This window comes from Bufo gargarizans, chromosome 9 (genome assembly GCF_014858855.1).
Source record: "Bufo gargarizans isolate SCDJY-AF-19 chromosome 9, ASM1485885v1, whole genome shotgun sequence".
NCBI classification, from domain to species: Eukaryota; Metazoa; Chordata; class Amphibia; order Anura; family Bufonidae; genus Bufo; species Bufo gargarizans.
Window position 1 is genome coordinate 43,119,707 of NC_058088.1, and position 22,345 is coordinate 43,142,051.

Genomic DNA, 22,345 nt, shown 5'->3' on the forward strand with positions numbered 1-22,345 from the left:
GGGTCTTTTTCAAGTAAAATATAAGTACTAGTGTATGCCAGTTGTCTCAGGCATTCTGCTTCATACTTTACTGTATCTTTGATGGCAATAGCCCCTCATTTGTCGGCCAGGCGTATTGTTATCTCCTGATTATATTGAAGTTCCTACATTATTTTCATCTCAGTATTAGTCAAATTTCTTGCTGTTACTTTATGACCTCTACTCTACTGCTCCTCTGAAGGCAACTATTTCTCTTCCAATTTCATAACGTGGGTATGGTTTAGACTTTAATTTAACATCTACATGATGATAGCTTGATACAATTCCACTATTACTCATTATTGCATTTTTTATAAAATATTTTTTGCAACATAATTTCTTGATTTACTTCTCCAACCCATTATATGTATCGAATTTATTCAACTGAGTGCTTGGTGCAAACTTATGACCTTTGTTGAGCAATTTTTTGTGATTGTCTGTCAATACAATTGAACTTAAATTGATTATATTATCTGTTATTTTTTCCCCAATTCGTGGCTTGGGCCTTGTATGAGCGCCTACTCTTTGTGTTCTCTTTTTCTGCTGAAGTGGATTGGTTGTATAACTTGCAATGAAGTTGGTGTTGGTTGATTGAGTGCTGGTTTCAGTGATACTTGTCCGAACATTGGTGTCGGTGTTTCCAGTGTTTGATGTGTTGGGTGAGGGTTCAGTGGTGGTTTGGGAAAGGAAAAAGTCCATGGTGTGTGAAATTGGGTCCCTACTTTAGTTTGTGTTTTTGAGGTCCCATGTGTTGGCGTATATTGTGATTTGTGACTGTGTTTTTGTATAATTTTTCTTGTTTCCTTTTGGGTATTGGTGTTGCTCATAGATTTTCTTGCCTAAAAAAGGACTCGATAAAGGTTGATATTTATTTTTAGCCTCTAGATTAAAATTAGTGTGTATCTGTGGTTGTGTTCCTTTGTGTCTATCATTTTCTTTAGAAATCTCATTTATGAACGTGTTCATTGTTAATTTAATTTGACTGAATTTTTGTTCTATTTCATTTAACAATTGTTGTCTTCTCTGGACCACTAATTGGACCAATGCTGTGGTCTGAAGTTTGAAAAAACACTCCCATTGGGAATCAAACTCATTCCTACATAGGTCACTTGCAGGTGTTTTATAAAGGGTTAAACCTTGTGGGGTGATGCCTGCTTTAAAATATTGTTTCCCATTGTTAGCATATTTGTTTAAATAGCTGTTTTTCAGCTCTTTGAATGTCTCTGATACTTTATCTTGTGTATTTATTCTTTGTGGATTGTTCTCTCCATTTCCATTTATAAAAGTGAAATTTTTAACCTTTTTCTTTTTTTTTCTGCCATGTATTTCCAAATATCCATATTTGATCTTTTATATGTACGTTTCCATTTGAGTCAATAATTGCAAAAAAAAAAACTACCTAAAATTTATACTTGCAAACAGCTGGGAGACTTTCCTCTATGGGTAAATCACTTTAAAACTAAAAATTAATATAAATTGAGGATGCTCACCGTCTTATTGGAGCCTGGCCCACTGGCCAACCCCAGTTTCCAAAAATTATCAAATGTCTACAAAATGGCTGGCTCACAATATTCTGCAAGTATTTTTACTCATACATATAAATAAAAAACATTTAATCACACATAGGGATGAGCGAACTCGAACTGTATAGTTCGGGTTCGTACCGAATTTTGGGGTGTCCGTGACACGGACCCGAACCCGGACATTTTCGTAAAAGTCCGGGTTCGGGTTCGGTGTTCGTCGCTTTCTTCGCGCTTTTGTGACGCTTTCTTGGCGCTTTTTGAAAGGCTGCAAAGCAGCCAATCAACAAGCGTCATACTACTTGCCCCAAGAGGCCATCACAGCCATGCCTACTATTGGCATGGCTGTGATTGGCCAGAGCACCATGTGACCCAGCCTCTATTTAAGCTGGAGTCACATAGCGCCGCCCGTCACTCTGCTCTGATTAGCGTAGGGAGAGGTTGCGGCTGCGACAGTAGGGCGAGATTAGGCAGATTAACTCCTCCAAAGGACTTGATTAACTGATCGATCTGCAGCTGTGGATCATTGAGCTGCTGATCCTCAATTGCTCACTGTTTTTAGGCTGCACAGACCGTTTGTCAGTCTCATTTTTCTGGGGTGATCGGCGGCCATTTTGTGTCTTGTGGTGCGCCAGCACAAGCTGCGACCAAGTGCATTTAACCCTCAATGGTGTGGTTGTTTTTTGGCTAAAGCCTACATCAGGGTGAAGCTGTCACACCAAGTGCATTTAACCAGCAATAGTCTGTTCATTTTTTGGCCATATACAAAATCAGGGGCAAGCTGCGCCTGTCACCAAGTGCATTTAACCCTCAATGGTGTGGTTGTTTTTTGGCTAAAGCCTACATCAGGGTGAAGCTGTCACACCAAGTGCATTTAACCAGCAATAGTCTGTTCATTTTTTGGCCATATCCCAGTCTAATTCTGTCACTAAATCCATACCGGTCACCCAGCGCCTAAATACTAGGCCTCAAATTTATATCCAGCTAAATCTGTCCCTAGTGCTGTAGCTGGGCGAGTTATTTAGTGTCCGTTCAAGCACATTTCTTGTTCTGGGTTGAAATACAATTCCCAATTTAGCAATTTCATAATTTAGTGGTTCCTGCTATATTAGAGCTCTTTGAAATCTATCCCAAAAAGGGTATATAATATTGAAGGTGCACATAGGGTCATTCAGAGTAACTTCACACACACCCGCTACTGTGTATTTCCAAGTCTAATTCTGTCACTAAAACCATACCGGTCACCCAGCGCCTAAATACTAGGCCTCAAATTTAATCCCTCTAAATCTCTCGTTACCGCTGTACTGTTGTTGCTGGGCAAGATATTTAGTGTCCGTCAAAGCACATTTTTGTTCTGGGTTGAAGTACAATTCCCAATTTAGCAATTTCATAATTTAGTGGTTCCTGCTATATCAGAGCTATTTGAAATCTATCCCTAAAAGGGTATATAATATTGAAGGTGCACATAGGGTCATTCAGAATAACTTCACACACACCCGCTACTGTGTATTTCCAAGTCTAATTCTGTCACTAAACCCATACCTGTCACCCAGCGCCTAAATACTAGGCCTCAAATTTAAATCCCTCTAAATCTCTCGTTACCGCTGTACTGTTGTTGCTGGGCAAGATATTTAGTGTCCGTCAAAGCACATTTTTTGTTCTGGGTTGAAGTACAATTCCCAATTTAGCAATTTCATAATTTAGTGGTTTCTGCTATATCAGAGCTATTTGAAATCTATCCCTAAAAGGGTATATAATATTGAAGGTGCACATTGGGTCATTCAGAATAACTTCACACACACCGCTACTGTGTATTTCCAAGTCTAATTCTGTCACTAAATCCATACCTGTGACCCAGCGCCTAAATACTAGGCCTCAAATTTAAATCCCTCTAAATCTCTCGTTACCCACCGCTGTACTGTTGTTGCTGGGCAAGATATTTAGTGTCCGTCAAAGCACATTTTTTGTTCTGGGTTGAAGTACAATTCCCAATTTAGCAATTTCATAATTTAGTGGTTTCTGCTATATCAGAGCTATTTGAAATCTATCCCTAAAAGGGTATATAATATTGAAGGTGCACATTGGGTCATTCAGAATAACTTCACACACACCGCTTACTGTGTATTTCCAAGTCTAATTCTGTCACTAAATCCATACCTGTCACCCAGCGCCTAAATACTAGGCCTCAAATTTAATCCCTCTAAATCTCTCGTTACCGCTGTACTGTTGTTGCTGGGCAAGATATTTAGTGTCCGTCAAAGCACATTTTTTGTTCTGGGTTGAAGTACAATTCCCAATTTAGCAATTTCATAATTTAGTGGTTTCTGCTATATCAGAGCTATTTGAAATCTATCCCTAAAAGGGTATATAATATTGAAGGTGCACATAGGGTCATTCAGAATAACTTCACACACACCCGCTACTGTGTATTTCCAAGTCTAATTCTGTCACTAAACCCATACCTGTCACCCAGCGCCTAAATACTAGGCCTCAAATTTAAATCCCTCTAAATCTCTCGTTACCGCTGTCCTGTTGTAGCTGGGAAAGTTATTTAGTGTCCGTCAAAGCACATTTTTTGTTCTGGGTTGAAGTACAATTCCCAATTTAGCAATTTCATAATTTAGTGGTTTCTGCTATATCAGAGCTATTTGAAATCTATCCCTAAAAGGGTATATAATATTGAAGGTGCACATAGGGTCATTCAGAATAACTTCACACACACCCGCTACTGTGTATTTCCAAGTCTAATTCTGTCACTAAACCCATACCTGTCACCCAGCGCCTAAATACTAGGCCTCAAATTTAATCCCTCTAAATCTCTCGTTACCGCTGTACTGTTGTTGCTGGGCAAGATATTTAGTGTCCGTCAAAGCACATTTTTTGTTCTGGGTTGAAGTACAATTCCCAATTTAGCAATTTCATAATTTAGTGGTTTCTGCTATATCAGAGCTATTTGAAATCTATCCCTAAAAGGGTATATAATATTGAAGGTGCACATAGGGTCATTCAGAATAACTTCACACACACCCGCTACTGTGTATTTCCAAGTCTAATTCTGTCACTAAACCCATACCTGTCACCCAGCGCCTAAATACTAGGCCTCAAATTTATAATCCCTCTAAATCTCTCGTTACCGCTGTCCTGTTGTAGCTGGGAAAGTTATTTAGTGTCCGTCAAAGCACATTTTTTGTTCTGGGTTGAAGTACAATTCCCAATTTAGCAATTTCATAATTTAGTGGTTTCTGCTATATCAGAGCTATTTGAAATCTATCCCTAAAAGGGTATATAATATTGAAGGTGCACATAGGGTCATTCAGAATAACTTCACACACACGCTACTGTGCATTTCCAAGTCTAATTCTGTCACTAAATCCATACCGGTGCACCCAGCGCCTAAATACTAGGCCTCAAATTTATATCCCTCTAAATCTCTCGTTACCGCTGTCCTGTTGTGCTGGGAAAGTTATTTAGTGTCCGTCAAAGCACATTTTTTGTTCTGGGTTGAAGTACAATTCCCAATTTAGCAATTTCATAATTTAGTGGTTTCTGCTATATCAGAGCTATTTGAAATCTATCCCTAAAAGGGTATATAATATTGAAGGTGCACATAGGGTCATTCAGAATAACTTCACACACACCGCTACTGTGCATTTCCAAGTCTAATTCTGTCACTAAATCCATACCGGTCACCCAGCGCCTAAATACTAGGCCTCAAATTTATATCCCTCTAAATCTCTCGTTACCGCTGTCCTGTTGTAGCTGGGAAAGTTATTTAGTGTCCGTCAAAGCACATTTTTTGTTCTGGGTTGAAGTACAATTCCCAATTTAGCAATTTCATAATTTAGTGGTTCCTGCTATATCAGAGCTATTTGAAATCTATCCCTAAAAGGGTATATAATATTCAAGGTGCACATTGGGTCATTCAGAATAACTTCACACACACGCTTCTGTGCATTTCCAAGTCTAATTCTGTCACTAAATCCATACCGGTCACCCAGCGCCTAAATACTAGGCCTCAAATTTATATCCCGCTGAATTTGAATACAATACATTGGGCCAAATAATATATTTGTTGTTGTGGTGAACCATAACAATGAGAAAAACATCTAGTAAGGGACGCGGACGTGGACATGGTCGTGGTGGTGTTAGTGGACCCTCTGGTGCTGGGAGAGGACGTGGCCGTTCTGCCACATCCACACGTCCTAGTGTACCAACTACCTCAGGTCCCAGTAGCCGCCAGAATTTACAGCGATATATGGTGGGGCCCAATGCCGTTCTAAGGATGGTAAGGCCTGAGCAGGTACAGGCATTAGTCAATTGGGTGGCCGACAGTGGATCCAGCACGTTCACATTATCTCCCACCCAGTCTTCTGCAGAAAGCGCACAGATGGCGCCTGAAAACCAACCCCATCAGTCTGTCACATCACCCCCATGCATACCAGGGAAACTGTCTCAGCCTCAAGTTATGCAGCAGTCTCTTATGCTGTTTGAAGACTCCGCTGGCAGGGTTTCCCAAGGGCATCCACCTAGCCCTTCCCCAGCGGTGAAAGACATAGAATGCACTGACGCACAACCACTTATGTTTCCTGATGATGAGGACATGGGAATACCACCTCAGCATGTCTCTGATGATGACGAAACACAGGTGCCAACTGCTGCGTCTTTCTGCAGTGTGCAGACTGAACAGGAGGTCAGGGATCAAGACTGGGTGGAAGACGATGCAGGGGACGATGAGGTCCTAGACCCCACATGGAATGAAGGTCGTGCCACTGACTTTCACAGTTCGGAGGAAGAGGCAGTGGTGAGACCGAGCCAACAGCGTAGCAAAAGAGGGAGCAGTGGGCAAAAGCAGAACACCCGCCGCCAAGAGACTCCGCCTGCTACTGACCGCCGCCATCTGGGACCGAGCACCCCAAAGGCAGCTTCAAGGAGTTCCCTGGCATGGCACTTCTTCAAACAATGTGCTGACGACAAGACCCGAGTGGTTTGCACGCTGTGCCATCAGAGCCTGAAGCGAGGCATTAACGTTCTGAACCTGAGCACAACCTGCATGACCAGGCACCTGCATGCAAAGCATGAACTGCAGTGGAGTAAACACCTTAAAACCAAGGAAGTCACTCAGGCTCCCCCTGCTACCTCTTCTGCTGCTGCCGCCTCGGCCTATTCTGCTGCTGCCGCCTCGGCCTCTTCCTCCGCCTCTGGAGGAACGTTGGCACCTGCCGCCCAGCAAACAGGGGATGTACCACCAACACCACCACCACCACCTCCGTCACCAAGCGTCTCAACCATGTCACACGCCAGCGTTCAGCTCTCCATCTCACAAACATTTGATAGAAAGCGTAAATTCCCACCTAGCCACCCTCGATCCCTGGCCCTGAATGCCAGCATTTCTAAACTACTGGCCTATGAAATGCTGTCATTTAGGCTGGTGGACACAGACAGCTTCAAACAGCTCATGTCGCTTGCTGTCCCACAGTATGTTGTTCCCAGCCGGCACTACTTCTCCAAGAGAGCCGTGCCTTCCCTGCACAACCAAGTATCCGATAAAATCAAGTGTGCACTGCGCAACGCCATCTGTAGCAAGGTCCACCTAACCACAGATACGTGGACCAGTAAGCACGGCCAGGGACGCTATATCTCCCTAACTGCACACTGGGTAAATGTAGTGGCAGCTGGGCCCCAGGCGGAGAGCTGTTTGGCGCACGTCCTTCCGCCGCCAAGGATCGCAGGGCAACATTCTTTGCCTCCTGTTGCCACCTCCTCCTTCTCGGCTTCCTCCTCCTCTTCTTCCACCTGCTCATCCAGTCAGCCACACACCTTCACCACCAACTTCAGCACAGCCCGGGGTAAACGTCAGCAGGCCATTCTGAAACTCATATGTTTGGGGGACAGGCCCCACACCGCACAGGAGTTGTGGCGGGGTATAGAACAACAGACCGACGAGTGGTTGCTGCCGGTGAGCCTCAAGCCCGGCCTGGTGGTGTGTGATAATGGGCGAAATCTCGTTGCAGCTCTGGGACTAGCCAATTTGACGCACATCCCTTGCTTGGCGCATGTGCTGAATTTGGTGGTGCAGAAGTTCATTCACAACTACCCCGACATGTCAGAGCTGCTGCATAAAGTGCGGGCCGTCTGTTCGCGCTTCCGGCGTTCACATCCTGCCTGCTGCTCGCCTGTCTGCGCTACAGCGTAACTTCGGCCTTCCCGCTCACCGCCTCATATGCGACGTGCCCACCAGGTGGAACTCCACCTTGCACATGCTGGACAGACTGTGCGAGCAGCAGCAGGCCATAGTGGAGTTTCAGCTGCAGCACGCACGGGTCAGTCGCACTACAGAACAGCACCACTTCACCACCAATGACTGGGCCTCCATGCGAGACCTGTGTGCCCTGTTGCGCTGTTTCGAGTACTCCACCAACATGGCCAGTGGCGATGACACCGTTATCAGCGTTACAATACCACTTCTATGTCTCCTTGAGAAAACACTTAGGGCGATGATGGAAGAGGAGGTGGCCCAGGAGGAGGAGGAGGAGGAGGAGGAAGAGGGGTCATTTTTAGCACTTTCAGGCCAGTCTCTTCGAAGTGACTCAGAGGGAGGTTTTTGGCAACAGCAGAGGCCAGGTACAAATGTGGCCAGCCAGGGCCCACTACTGGAGGACGAGGAGGACGAGGATGAGGAGGAGGTGGAGGAGGATGAGGATGAAGCATGGTCACAGCGGGGTGGCACCCAACGCAGCTCGGGTCCATCACTGGTGCGTGGCTGGGGGGAAAGGCAGGACGATGACGATACGCCTCCCACAGAGGACAGCTTGTCCTTACCCTGGGCAGCCTGGCACACATGAGCGACTACATGCTGCAGTGCCTGCGCAACGACAGCAGAGTTGCCCACATTTTAACCTGTGCGGACTACTGGGTTGCCACCCTGCTGGATCCACGCTACAAAGACAATGTGCCCACCTTACTTCCTGCACTGGAGCGTGATAGGAAGATGCGCGAGTACAAGCGCACGTTGGTAGACAGCGCTACTGAGAGCATTCCCAAATGTCACAGGGGAACAAGTGGAAGCCCAAGGCCAAGGCAGAGGAGGAGCAAGAGGTCGCCAAGGCAGCTGTGTCACGGCCAGCTCCTCTGAGGGCAGGGTTAGCATGGCAGAGATGTGGAAAACTTTTGTCAACACGCCACAGCTAACTGCACCACCACCTGATACGCAACGTGTTAGCAGGAGGCAACATTTCACTAACATGGTGGAACAGTACGTGTGCACACCCCTCCACGTACTGACTGATGGTTCGGCCCCATTCAACTTCTGGGTCTCTAAATTGTCCACGTGGCCAGAGCTAGCCTTTTATGCCTTGGAGGTGCTGGCCTGCCCGGCAGCCAGCGTTTTGTCTGAACGTGTATTCAGCACGGCAGGGGGCGTCATTACAGACAAACGCAGCCGCCTGTCTACAGCCAATGTGGACAAGCTGACGTTCATAAAAATGAACCAGGCATGGATCCCACAGGACCTGTCCGTCCCTTGTCCAGATTAGACATTAACTACCTCCCCATAACCATATATTATTGGACTCCAGGGCACTTCCTCATTCAATCCTATTTTTATTTTCATTTTACCATTATATTGCGAGGCTACCCAAAGTTGAATGAACCTCTCCTCTGCCTGTGTGCTAGGCCTAAATATATGCCAATGGACTGTTGCAGTGGTGGGTGACGTGAAGCCTCATTCTCTGCTATGACATGCAGACTGATTCTCTGCTGACATGAAGCCAGATCCTCTGTTACGGGAGCTCTCTCCTCTGCCTGGGTGCTGGGCCTAAATTTATGACAATTGACTGTTGCAGTGGTGGGTGACGTGAAGCCTGATTCTCTGCTATGATATGAAGACTGATTCTCTGCTGACATGAAGCCAGATTGTCTGTTACGGGACCTTTCTCCTCTGCCTGGGTTCTGGGCCTAAATTTATGAAAATTGACTGTTGCAGTGGTGGGTGACGTGAAGCCTGATTCTCTGCTATGATATGAAGACTGATTCTCTGCTGACATGAAGCCAGATTGTCTGTTACGGGACCTTTCTCCTCTGCCTGGGTTCTGGGCCTAAATTTATGACAATGGACTGTTGCAGTGGTGGCTGACGTGAAGCCTGATTCTCTGCTATGACATGCAGACTGATTCTCTGCTGTCATGAAGCCAGATTGTCTGTTACGGGACCTCTCTGCTCTGCCTGTGTGCTAGGCCTAAATATATGCCAATGGACTGTTGCAGTGGTGGCTGACGTGAAGCCTCATTCTCTGCTATGACATGCAGACTAATTCTCTGCTGACATGAAGCCAGATTGTCTGTTACGGGACCTCTCTCCTCTGCCTGGGTGCTGGGCCTAAATTTATGACAATGGACTGTTGCAGTGGTGGCTGACGTGAAGCCTGATTCTCTGCTATGACATGCAGACTAATTCTCTGCTGACATGAAGCCAGATTGTCTGTTACGGGACCTCTCTCCTCTGCCTGGGTGCTGGGCCTAAATATATGCCAATGGACTGTTGCAGTGGTGGCTGACGTGAAGCCTCATTCTCTGCTATGACATGCAGACTAATTCTCTGCTGTCATGAAGCCAGATTGTCTGTTACGGGACCTCTCTGCTCTGCCTGTGTGCTAGGCCTAAATATATGCCAATGGACTGTTGCAGTGGTGGGTGACGTGAAGCCTCATTCTCTGCTATGACATGCAGACTGATTCTCTGCTGACATGAAGCCAGATTGTCTGTTACGGGACCTCTCTGCTCTGCCTGTGTGCTAGGCCTAAATATATGCCAATGGACTGTTGCAGTGGTGGGTGACGTGAAGCCTCATTCTCTGCTATGACATGCAGACTGATTCTCTGCTGACATGAAGCCAGATTGTCTGTTACGGGACCTCTCTGCTCTGCCTGTGTGCTAGGCCTAAATATATGCCAATGGACTGTTGCAGTGGTGGGTGACGTGAAGCCTCATTCTCTGCTATGACATGCAGACTGATTCTCTGCTGACATGAAGCCAGATTGTCTGTTACGGGACCTCTCTGCTCTGCCTGTGTGCTAGGCCTAAATATATGCCAATGGACTGTTGCAGTGGTGGGTGACGTGAAGCCTCATTCTCTGCTATGACATGCAGACTGATTCTCTGCTGACATGAAGCCAGATCCTCTGTTACGGGAGCTCTCTCCTCTGCCTGGGTGCTGGGCCTAAATTTATGACAATTGACTGTTGCAGTGGTGGGTGACGTGAAGCCTGATTCTCTGCTATGATATGAAGACTGATTCTCTGCTGACATGAAGCCAGATTGTCTGTTACGGGACCTTTCTCCTCTGCCTGGGTTCTGGGCCTAAATTTATGAAAATTGACTCTTACAGTGGTGGGTGACGTGAAGCCTGATTCTCTGCTATGATATGAAGACTGATTCTCTGCTGACATGAAGCCAGATTCTCTGTTACGGGACCTCTCTCCTCTGCCTGGGTGCTGGGTAGTGTTGAGCGCGAATATTCGAAAAGCAAATTTTTTTCGCGAATATCGCAACTTCGCGATTTCGCGAATATTTCGAATATAGTGCTATATATTCGTAAAAACGAATATTCGTTTTTTGTTTCCCCCCCCCCCCCACAAAATTACAGTACACATATAATTGATTGTTTCCCAAAGGTCCAACAGCTCAGATCTTACTCACATTGCCTAGAAAGTGATTGAGGCGCGAATCTTCGTAAGGCGATTTTATTAGCGCACATGCGAATATCGGCACGTCCCAGAACAGAGGCAAAGGGCTTTGCATTCATACATTAGTGAATTGAGTTGCGAATCTTCGTAAGGCGATTTTATTAGCGCACATGCGAATATCTACACTTGTCCCAGAACAGAGGCAAAGGGCTTTGCATTCATACATTAGTGATTGAATTGAGCTGCGAATCTTCGTAAGGCGATTTTATTAGCGCACATGCGAATATCGGCACGTCCCAGAACAGAGGCAAAGGGCTTTGCATTCATACATTAGTGAATTGAGTTGCGAATCTTCGTAAGGCGATTTTATTAGCGCACATGCGAATATCTACACTTGTCCCAGAACAGAGGCAAAGGGCTTTGCATTCATACATTAGTGATTGAATTGAGCTGCGAATCTTCGTAAGGCGATTTTATTAACGCAAATGCAAATATCTACACTTGTCCCCAGAACAGAGAGGCAAAGGCCTGTGCATTCATATAGTATAGCACCATATTCGCGAATACGTAGAACTTCGTAAAATTCGATTTACGAATATTCGTATTTTTTATTTTACTTTCCACCTTACAGATTACATTGATCTGTACTCTGTCAACTACTGTCATCACCCCCCACTGTATCTCGATTGATTCCCAAAAGTCTCACATTCCCTAGAAAGTGATTGAGGTGCGAATCTTCGTAAGGCGATTTTATTAGCGCACATGCGAATATCTACACTTGTCCCAGAACAGAGGCAAAGGGCATTGCATTCATACATTAGTGATTGAATTGAGTTGCGAATCTTCGTAAGGCGATTTCATTAGCGCACATGTGAATTTTGCATAGCATATGTATTATGCGATAATTCGAATTATCGCATATGCGAAATAATAACGAATTTGAATAATCGCGAATATTTTACGAATATTCTTTCGAATATTCACAAAATTTCGCGAATTCGAATATGGGACATGCCGCTCAACACTAGTGCTGGGCCTAAATTTATGACAATGGACTGTTGCAGTGGTGGGTGACGTGAAGCCTGATTCTCTGCTATGACATGCAGACTGATTCTCTGCTGACATGAAGCCAGATTGTCTGTTACGGGACCTCTCTCCTCTGCCTGGGTGCTGGGCCTAAATATATGCCAATGGACTGTTGCAGTGGTGGCTGACGTGAAGCCTCATTCTCTGCTATGACATGCAGACTAATTCTCTGCTGACATGAAGACAGATTCTCTGTTACGGGACCTCTCTCCTCTGCCTGGGTGCCGGGGCCTAAATATCTGAGAATGGACTGTTCCAGTGGTGGCTGACGTGAAGCCTCATTCTCTGCTATGACATGCAGACTAATTCTCTGCTGACATGAAGACAGATTCTCTGTTACGGGACCTCCCTCCTCTGCCTGGGTGCTGGGCCTAAATATATGCCAATGGACTGTTGCAGTGGTGGCTGACGTGAAGCCTCATTCTCTGCTATGACATGCAGACTAATTCTCTGCTGACATGAAGACAGATTCTCTGTTACGGGACCTCCCTCCTCTGCCTGGGTGCTGGGCCTAAATATATGCCAATGGACTGTTGCAGTGGTGGCTGACGTGAAGCCTCATTCTCTGCTATGACATGCAGACTGATTCTCTGCTGACATGAAGCCAGATTCTCTGTTACGGGACCTCTCTCCTCTGCCTGTGTGTGTGCTGGGCCTAAATATATGCCAATGGACTGTTGCAGTGGTGGCTGACGTGAAGCCTCATTCTCTGCTATGACATGCAGACTGATTCTCTGCTGACATGAAGCCAGATTCTCTGTTACGGGACCTCTCTCCTCTGCCTGTGTGTGTGCTGGGCCTAAATATATGCCAATGGACTGTTGCAGTGGTGGCTGACGTGAAGCCTCATTCTCTGCTATGACATGCAGACTAATTCTCTGCTGACATGAAGACAGATTCTCTGTTACGGGACCTCCCTCCTCTGCCTGGGTGCTGGGCCTAAATATATGCCAATGGACTGTTGCAGTGGTGGCTGACGTGAAGCCTCATTCTCTGCTATGACATGCAGACTGATTCTCTGCTGACATGAAGCCAGATTCTCTGTTACGGGACCTCTCTCCTCTGCCTGTGTGTGTGCTGGGCCTAAATATATGCCAATGGACTGTTGCAGTGGTGGCTGACGTGAAGCCTCATTCTCTGCTATGACATGCAGACTGATTCTCTGCTGACATGAAGCCAGATTCTCTGTTACGGGACCTCTCTCCTCTGCCTGTGTGTGTGCTGGGCCTAAATATATGCCAATGGACTGTTGCAGTGGTGGCTGACGTGAAGCCTCATTCTCTGCTATGACATGCAGACTAATTCTCTGCTGACATGAAGACAGATTCTCTGTTACGGGACCTCCCTCCTCTGCCTGGGTGCTGGGCCTAAATATATGCCAATGGACTGTTGCAGTGGTGGCTGACGTGAAGCCTCATTCTCTGCTATGACATGCAGACTAATTCTCTGCTGACATGAAGACAGATTCTCTGTTACGGGACCTCTCTCCTCTGCCTGGGTGCCGGGGCCTAAATATCTGAGAATGGACTGTTCCAGTGGTGGGTGACGGGAAGCCAGATTCTCTGCTATGGAACCTCTCTCCAATTGATTTTGGTTAATTTTTATTTATTTAATTTTTATTTTAATTCATTTCCCTATCCACATTTGTTTGCAGGGGATTTACCTACATGTTGCTGCCTTTTGCAGCCCTCTAGCTCTTTCCTGGGCTGTTTTACAGCCTTTTTAGTGCCGAAAAGTTCGGGTCCCCATTGACTTCAATGGGGTTCGGGTTCGGGACGAAGTTCGGATCGGGTTCGGATCCCGAACCCGAACATTTCCGGGATGTTCGGCCGAACTTCTCGAACCCGAACATCCAGGTGTTCGCTCAACTCTAATCACACAATATACCAATAAATCATAAATCCCCAATTAAAATATATTTACAATAAGTTAATAGAACTGGTCCCTTTATAATGCGGAGCTCACGCATAAAAATAAAAAATAAATCAAAAAGTGCAGTTATTTGCTTGTGTTTGAGCGTGTGGTTCAAGGTTTGGTGATTTACTTTCAAATAGTTCAGTTATCTAATGTAGACAAACAAGGTAACATCCATATCTCTTATTGCGGTCTATTGTCACAAACGGGGGTAGGGAAGCGTGCACCCCTGACTGACGCCTCTGCCCCTACCTACTTGCACGATCCATCCTAGGTAATGGGGCGCAACTGGACGGCAGTCCCTAACTTAAGTAAGTGCAGGGGAAAACAAAAGACAGGAAAAACAGAACTCAAAGCAAGTAAAACTAGCCAAAGTCAAATACCAGGAAGTCAAATCAGTATAAGGGAGCAACAAGCCATAAGTCAGTTCCAGGAGAACACGACAAGCAACAGGGGATGGACAGAAGCGAGGTCAAACGAGCAGAGCCGAGGTCAGTATTCAGGAACACAATGCCAGGAATACAGGAGTGTAAAAAGACCTTAATCACAGGCAACTTGTGGCCAGCAGGCTGCCTCTTTAAATCGGCCTGGCTGGTGAGTCACATGACGTGGCCAGCGTCACGTGACTCAAAGCAGCCCAACTCAGCCGAGCACCGATCATCATTATCGGAGCTCGGCTCCCCTGCTGATCGCCTGCTGCCATGGAGACGAGGACGCGGGCTACATCCTTGCTCCTCTCCTTGCGCTGGTTGCCGGCGGTGCTGCGAGAAGGAAGCACGTGCTGCCTGCCCCTCGTTACATCTATTCACATTAATGCGATTTATATCTGTTAGTGCACATTCATGTGTTAAGATTGTGCTATTAGTCACAATCGGCTTTTCAGATGGTTAGAATAATCCAAATTTGCAGATTATAATATATGGCCTTTAGTGCCAATTAACGAAATTAATAAATATAAACAAAAATTTAAAAATTAAAAGTAAAAAAATGATCTATATGGACACCTTCATGAAGGTATCCATACACATCAGTTTTTTACTTTTAATTTTAATTTAAAATTAAAATTTTTGGTTTATATTTCTTAATTTCGTTAATTGGCAGATTGAGATATAGGAAGTTATTTAATAATAAAAAAAAACGCACCATGTGAAAGGTGTCGGATAAAACTTAAAAATATTATATAAAAACACATAAAAAAATTAATTCTTATGAGGTTATGTACAAAGCGTAGTGTGTGATATACAGAACCTGAGGGATCTATGATGTGAAGGTTAAATGTATATAAATTACTATCTGATATTAACCAATTTGCAAAGAGTGCCATATAAGTTATAAAATATATGGCAAGTTTGTATTATCTTGCCAACCATTAGATCTCACACGCTATAAGAAAGAGGCCATATTGAATTTTATTTTATTGTATTTTACTCTATCAGTGACATATTTAGTTGTAAAAACGCACTGTGTGAATTATGAGTTATCTGCATGAATTCAATCAAGGTTCACGCAGCGCAGCTGGCATATATGCAGGTCCTGAAACCACGATGGGAAGATCTGGTCCATGTTTTATATCTTGACATGAATATGAATTGGTTTAAAATGGTCCCCGTTTTACATTTTATTTTTATTTGGAATTTTAGTAATCCGCAGGAGGTTGTGAGTGATACAGGGGACATTTGCGCTGAGTGAGAGAACGGAGCCAAAGTCAGCTGATAATCTGCAGGAGGTTGTGAGTAACACGCAACATTGTTGAATATAAATGTGAACACTAACAGCCATATATTATAATCAGCAAATTTGGATTATTCTAACCATCTGAAAAGCCGATTGTGACTAATAGCACAATCTTAACACATGAACGTGCACTAACAGTGATAAATCGCATTGATGTGAATAGACCGCAATAAGAGATATGGATGTTACCTTGTCTGTCTAGATTAGATGATTGAACTACTTGAAAGTAAATCACCAAACCTTGAACCACACACTCAAACACAAGTGAATAACCGCACTTTTTGATTTATTTTTCATTTTTTTATTTTTATGCATGAGCTCCGCATTATAAAGGGACCAGTTCTATTAACTTATTGTGAATATATTTTAATTTGGGATTTATGATTTATTGGTATATTGTGTGATTAAATGTTTTTTTTATTTATATGTATGAGTAAAAATACTTGCAGAATATTGTGAGCCAGCCATTTTGTACTTATTTGGCAATTTTTGGGAACTGCCAGTCTCCAATAAGACGGTGAGCATCCTCAATTTATATGCAGTATATTTTCTGTCCTTAATTCTGTCTGTGTCTGGTACAGTTCATGGCATCACCGACGTGTGAATCTATAACTATAGTCAAGGACAATATATGTCCTTTATGGTCCACTGGCTTTATGTGGTTCCTGCCCAGTCACACCAGCAACTTGGCCAGGTGATGGCAATGCTGCCTCCGCATCATAATTGTGGGATTTCTGTGTCAATGTCATCCTCTGCCTCCTCATCCTCCAACTTGTTCTCAACCTCCACTGTAGGCACAGTAGGCACTGAGTGGTCCTCCAGCATACCACCTATGCAGAGCACGGCAGTGTCACACTGTTCTGCACCTGGCCAGCCTGGGCTAACTAAGCCACACCGGGGAGGAACTGCTCCATGTTCTTCATCAAGAAAATTTGATCCTGGCCAGTCTTATCACCAACTGAATATTGGAATCATGGTCTCTGATAACGGGAAGAACATTCTGTCAGTGGTGCGTCCAGGAGGTCTGACTAATGTGGCCTGCATGGTGCACGCACGACTTTAATCTGCTTGTAACCCGGTTCCTGAAGTCTTCCACCCAACTGCAAGATGTCTTGCAATTGGCCAGGAAACTGTGCATGCACTTCAGCCACTATTACCGTGCAAAACACACCCTACTTGAGGTGCAAAGGCAGAATGGTGATGATGCAGGCAGACAGAAGTACTCCCCATGTAACTTCGACATTAGCCAGTGGCAGCTGATGCTTGACACCTTCCGTTTGCTCAGGCCCTTTGAAGAGGCCACTTTATTTGTCAGTTGCCAGGTCTACAGGATGAATGATGTCATTCCACTTCTTCATGTCCTGGAGCAGATGCTAATAAATCTGTCTGGCTAGGGGACAGAAGACATAGCACCTACATCTCCTGTAGGGGCTGAACTAGAGAAGGAGCAGGATGAGGACGAGGAGGAGGACATTAACACCTAGAATTGTATACAGAAGTAGGTGGTTTATCTGCACAAGTGACAGGAGAGGAACAGCAGAAGCATGAGGAGCTGGAGGGCGATGAGGAAGACCATGGCAGTATGCAGTGGAGATGGAGACAAGGAGATCCTCCGATTTCCTTGCACAAATGTCCATTTAGAGGGATGACTGGCTCTCTACAATGTAAGACCCTCGCTACTGGGTAAAAATGGGAGCCTTTTTTCACCTTTTGAGAGGTATGATAAACTCAATTACTATCAAGACATCCTATGAAGTCGTTTGGTTGCTGCCTATGTGCGCCATTGCCCACCCTCACGAAGGTCTGACCAGGGGGACACGCACCACTGCCATGACTGCTGGAGGAGCAACTTCAGTCTTGAATCTCTGAGGAGCACATTTCTTTACCTGCCTACTGAAGAAATGAGCCAGCAGCAGCAGGACATGGAGCAGAACCTGAACCAGCAGGTGGTGGCCAAAAGCAGGAGTGGGTCCAAAACACTGAAGACATGCAAATATTTCCTTCACATGTCGACTATGTTTTAGATCCATTTATGTTTTTGCCTCACAAATACTGATCAATTACTGACCAAATACTGACTACGTGAAGGTGGATGCTCAAAAGACAAGATATTTTTTTGGGGGGATTGTTCTTCTCGCGGGTCAAAAGAAGGGAAAAATAAACAGTGATATCAACACAAACTTATTGCTGACACCCGCCCCACTCTGTGACTGGGCCACTTCTTGTATCAGTAGCTAACAAAATAGGTTATCTATTAATCTATGTGGAAGCAGCAGATGGTGTAAAATGAGACAGTTTTCCCACTATAGTAGAATCAGTGGCTAACAGAATAGGTTATCTAGCAATCAATGTGGACACCTAGCAAAAAGGGAAATGAGACAGCTTATTTCCACTTTAGTAGAATCAGTGGCTAAAACAGCAGATGGTGTAAAATGAGACTCTTCACTCTTTCACTCTATAGTAGAATCTTTGGCCACTTCATGGTTAAGTACATTATACCTGATGCTAACATTGACCTGTAAGGCTGAGTTCACACTTCATTTATATGGTCAGTTAATTCCTGCAGTTACTGTATGGTGAGCCAAAATCACGAGTCAATCCTACTCTCAGATAAGGTATTCTGGAAAAATCTGCACCTGTTTTGTGTTTTTGACCCGTAACTGACCAAATAAGTGAAGTGTGAACTGAGCCTAAAAGTGACGCATAGTCATTTTACAGCTAACAGAAGAGCGTCAAAAGCATTTGTTTGCACTGCCACAACATGGTTTAAAAGAATGTTTTTTTTTCTCCACTACTTTATTGGCACTGCCTTCGTTGGGACACAGGTCTTGCACAGTGTTTCTTTCATTTTACTAAAGACTGCTGTATGCTTTTGTTTTGGTTTAGCTAGGCGTTCGCTAGGACTGTTGGTGGCCTGCATGACGATGAACATGTCCATATACTATATGAGACCTGCCTACTATACTGAAGCACAGTATCTGTTTCACTACCAGAAAGAACTAGCTATGCATGTTGCTGCAATGCACAATGATGTACACCAAGATACACTCTACCTGTAGGCCGGTATATAGCAAATTTAATGTGCTTCGTGTCAAATTAATGCAGTACAAAGCAAACTTCTTGAAAAAAAAAATTGAATTTTTGGAAAAATTTGCTCATCTCATCTTGCATCCAGCACTCGCATCAAGAAGCGCACTCCCCTCTGGCTTGTACATGGCAATGGATCCTTGCAGCATGGTGCTACAAGGATGCCACGCAGCCAGACCACTTCTGCTGGTCTCAGCGCTCCTCATTGTGACCGCAGCTGTCTAACGACAGAGCGGTCACAGCAATCTGCAGTGCCACAGAGATCCAGCAGATCGCGACGCAACCCAACGCTGTCAAGTTACAGATAAGAGCCTGACATATAAAGTCATGTGACGGTAGGCAAGAGGTTAAAAAACTCTGGCTTCAGAAGTTACATTTCCCCAAGCAACATGTCACCATGCTGAATCCTTTCATTGGCGTCAGCAACTCAGGTAGCCATGTCCATGCCCAAGCTGGAAGAAAACAAGCTGGGGACTGGAAGATGGAGGGAAAAGAGCCAGCCTGCAGGACCGGAGCATCAGGGAGCTTGTACGTATGAATTTTTCAGTAGGCAATGTAGACAAGGGGCCTTCAGTTAATAGTTAATTATTCCCAGTATACCCTTTTAATGAATAGAGAGTGGCCCCCAGTTCAGGACTCTCATGTATTATCCACAGCAATGAGCACCTACAAAGACTACCCTCCCTGGAGTACACAGCATAGCCATGGGTACTGAGTAATGCCAAATTTCTCAATTTCTCCAGTGGTAGCATTGCCGAGGAAATGTTACCAAGGCCCCCTACATATTACAGCTGATTGCTGGGATTTCCTGTGATCCTCCTGTGATGAGCCTATTTTCGGTGAACCCTTTGGGTTGGTAAAAAGTGGTTTCCTCGAACCAGGATTTGTCTTCTAATGAGAATGTTTTCCTACTGTCCCTAAGCCTCACAAGTCGATGAATGTGTGCTGACTGCATCACTTTATATAACTCACACATAGCATTTTGTACCTCAGTTTAATGTTTTTGATGTTGTTTTTCATCTTCCTGATTTTCTTTATCTTTGTATTTCAGTTTTACAGGTGTCTTTTATCTCTCTTGAAATGTACATCAGAACTACATGACACTGACCTCACAGTAAACTCAAGACACTCCAAAGACCTACATATTAAAGAAAATGGCAGGGTCCAAAACAGCTTTAACCAGACATTACCAAGAAAGGACACAATATCTTCTGCTGCAAAACACCAAAAATTGAATCTTGTAGTTCATTACATAGATTATAAATGAACTTTAATGTCAGACCACCTGCTGCTTAATAACATAACTGATTTGCAAGTCAAAAGAAGCAAATATAAATGGACCACAACTGAGTTTGGAAAAGGGTTATGTGAATAGAGTGCCTACGTAGTTCATTACATAGATTATAGATGAACTTCTATGTCAAACCACCTGCTGCTTAATTAAAGAAGCAAATGTAAATGGACCACAACTGAGTTTGGAGAAGGATTGTGTGAATGGAGTGCCTACATGGGACCATTATCATTATGGAGAGTGGAAGGAGTTTGACGTGTATTATCACCATCACTGTCCATATACTATTACAAAGTGCTTTCTTTGTAATGTTATATAAAGAAGAAATTTGATGTGACCATTACTTCTGCTGAGGATTACAGAAATGTCAGTTGCCATATGTTTATATGTACTCAAGCTTAGAAAATCCTCATCTGTAAAATAACTACTAGCTTGTCCTACATTTTCATCAGGAGCAATAGTCAAAATATAGTTGTGATTACATGGAAGAATTTAAGTACCATATGCTCTGATTATCACAAGTCCAGTGCTCTCCTCTGAAGAACTCTCTTGAGATTACTTTAAATACTTCTGAAGATTAGAAAAATGTTATCTTCATCTACGTATATTGATTAGTGATGAGCAAGCATGCTCGGCTGAGTACCGGGTCGGCTCGAGCATCACTACGCTCGGCCGAGTACCGGTTCGGCTCGAGCATCGCTATGCTCGGCAGATCCGAGCGCTCGGCCGAGTACCACATGTGCTCGAGCGCCATGCTCGAGTCTCCTCCCCGCACGTTTGGCGCCTTCTAAGCAGCCAATAAACATGCTGGTAAGTACTGCCATCACTGTAATGCCATTAGCCATGTTTTCTACTGGCATTACAGTGATTGGCTGGCCGGAACAGGTCATCGGGGGCTATATAGCGCGGGTTCGGCTCATTGCGAGTCAGGGAGAGCTGCTGTTAGGAAGGGACAAACAGTGTAGGGAAATTGTGAGCAAATTACTCTTTCTCAAGACGTTTCAAAGACCCAAAAGTCCTTTTAAGGACTACTGTGTGTGTTGGCAGCAATTTAAAGTACAGATTTGCACTTTCTTTTTTTTTACAAAAAAAATTGCTTCATTGGCTATCTTAATAGAAGGTATCTGCAGTGACTTCTGACATCTGTGCAATACCTTCTGTGTATCAGAGGCATAGATAGGAAGAATATCAGTGAAAACAGCACCCATTTTTTTTTGTCTGCAGCAGAACCCCTTTATCGCAGCGCATTGCATTTCTATACCGTCTGAGTGCTTCAATCCCATATATTGGGAAAAAGTGAAAATCAATAAATATACAAATTTCACTGATTCTGCACACAGTTTTCTTGTCTGTGCTAGAAACCGTTTTTTTATTGGGAAAAAGTAAAAATCTATATACAGGTCCTTTTAAAAAAATTAGCATATTGTGATAAAGTTCATTATTTTCTGTAATGTACTGATAAACATTAGACTTTCATATATTTTAGATTCATTACACACCAACTGAAGTAGTTCAAGCCTTTTATTGTTTTAATATTGATGATTTTGGCATACAGCTCATGAAAACCCAAAATTCCTATCTAAAAAAATTTGCATATCATGAAAAGGTTCTCTAAACGAGCTATTAACCTAATCATCTGAATCAACTAATTAACTCTAAACACCTGCAAAAGATTCCTGAGGCTTTTAAAAACTCCCAGCCTGGTTCATTACTCAAAACCGCAATCATGGGTAAGACTGCCGACCTGACTGCTGTCCAGAAGGCCATCATTGACACCCTCAAGCAAGAGGGTAAGACACAGAAAGAAATTTCTGAACGAATAGGCTGTTCCCAGAGTGCTGTATCAAGGCACCTCAGTGGGAAGTCTGTGGGAAGGAAAGTGTGGCATAAAACGCTGCACAACGAGAAGAGGTGACCGGACCCTGAGGAAGATTGTGGACAAGTACCGATTCCAGACCTTGGGGGACCTGCGGAAGCAGTGGACTGAGTCTGGAGTAGAAACATCCAGAGCCACCG

General features: G+C 44.3%; 1 protein-coding gene across 1 annotated transcript in view; it reads left to right on the plus strand.

Moving 5' to 3' along the window:
* The window catches only part of LOC122919395 (pinopsin-like), a 109,427-nt gene extending 89,026 nt beyond the window's left edge, over positions 1-20,401 (plus strand). The window contains exon 4 of the mRNA XM_044268399.1: positions 20,090-20,401. Coding sequence (XP_044124334.1) covers positions 20,090-20,305 — 216 coding nt within the window. The 3' untranslated portion in view covers positions 20,306-20,401. The remainder of the gene's footprint in view (positions 1-20,089) is intronic.
* Positions 20,402-22,345: the final 1,944 nt, after the last annotated feature.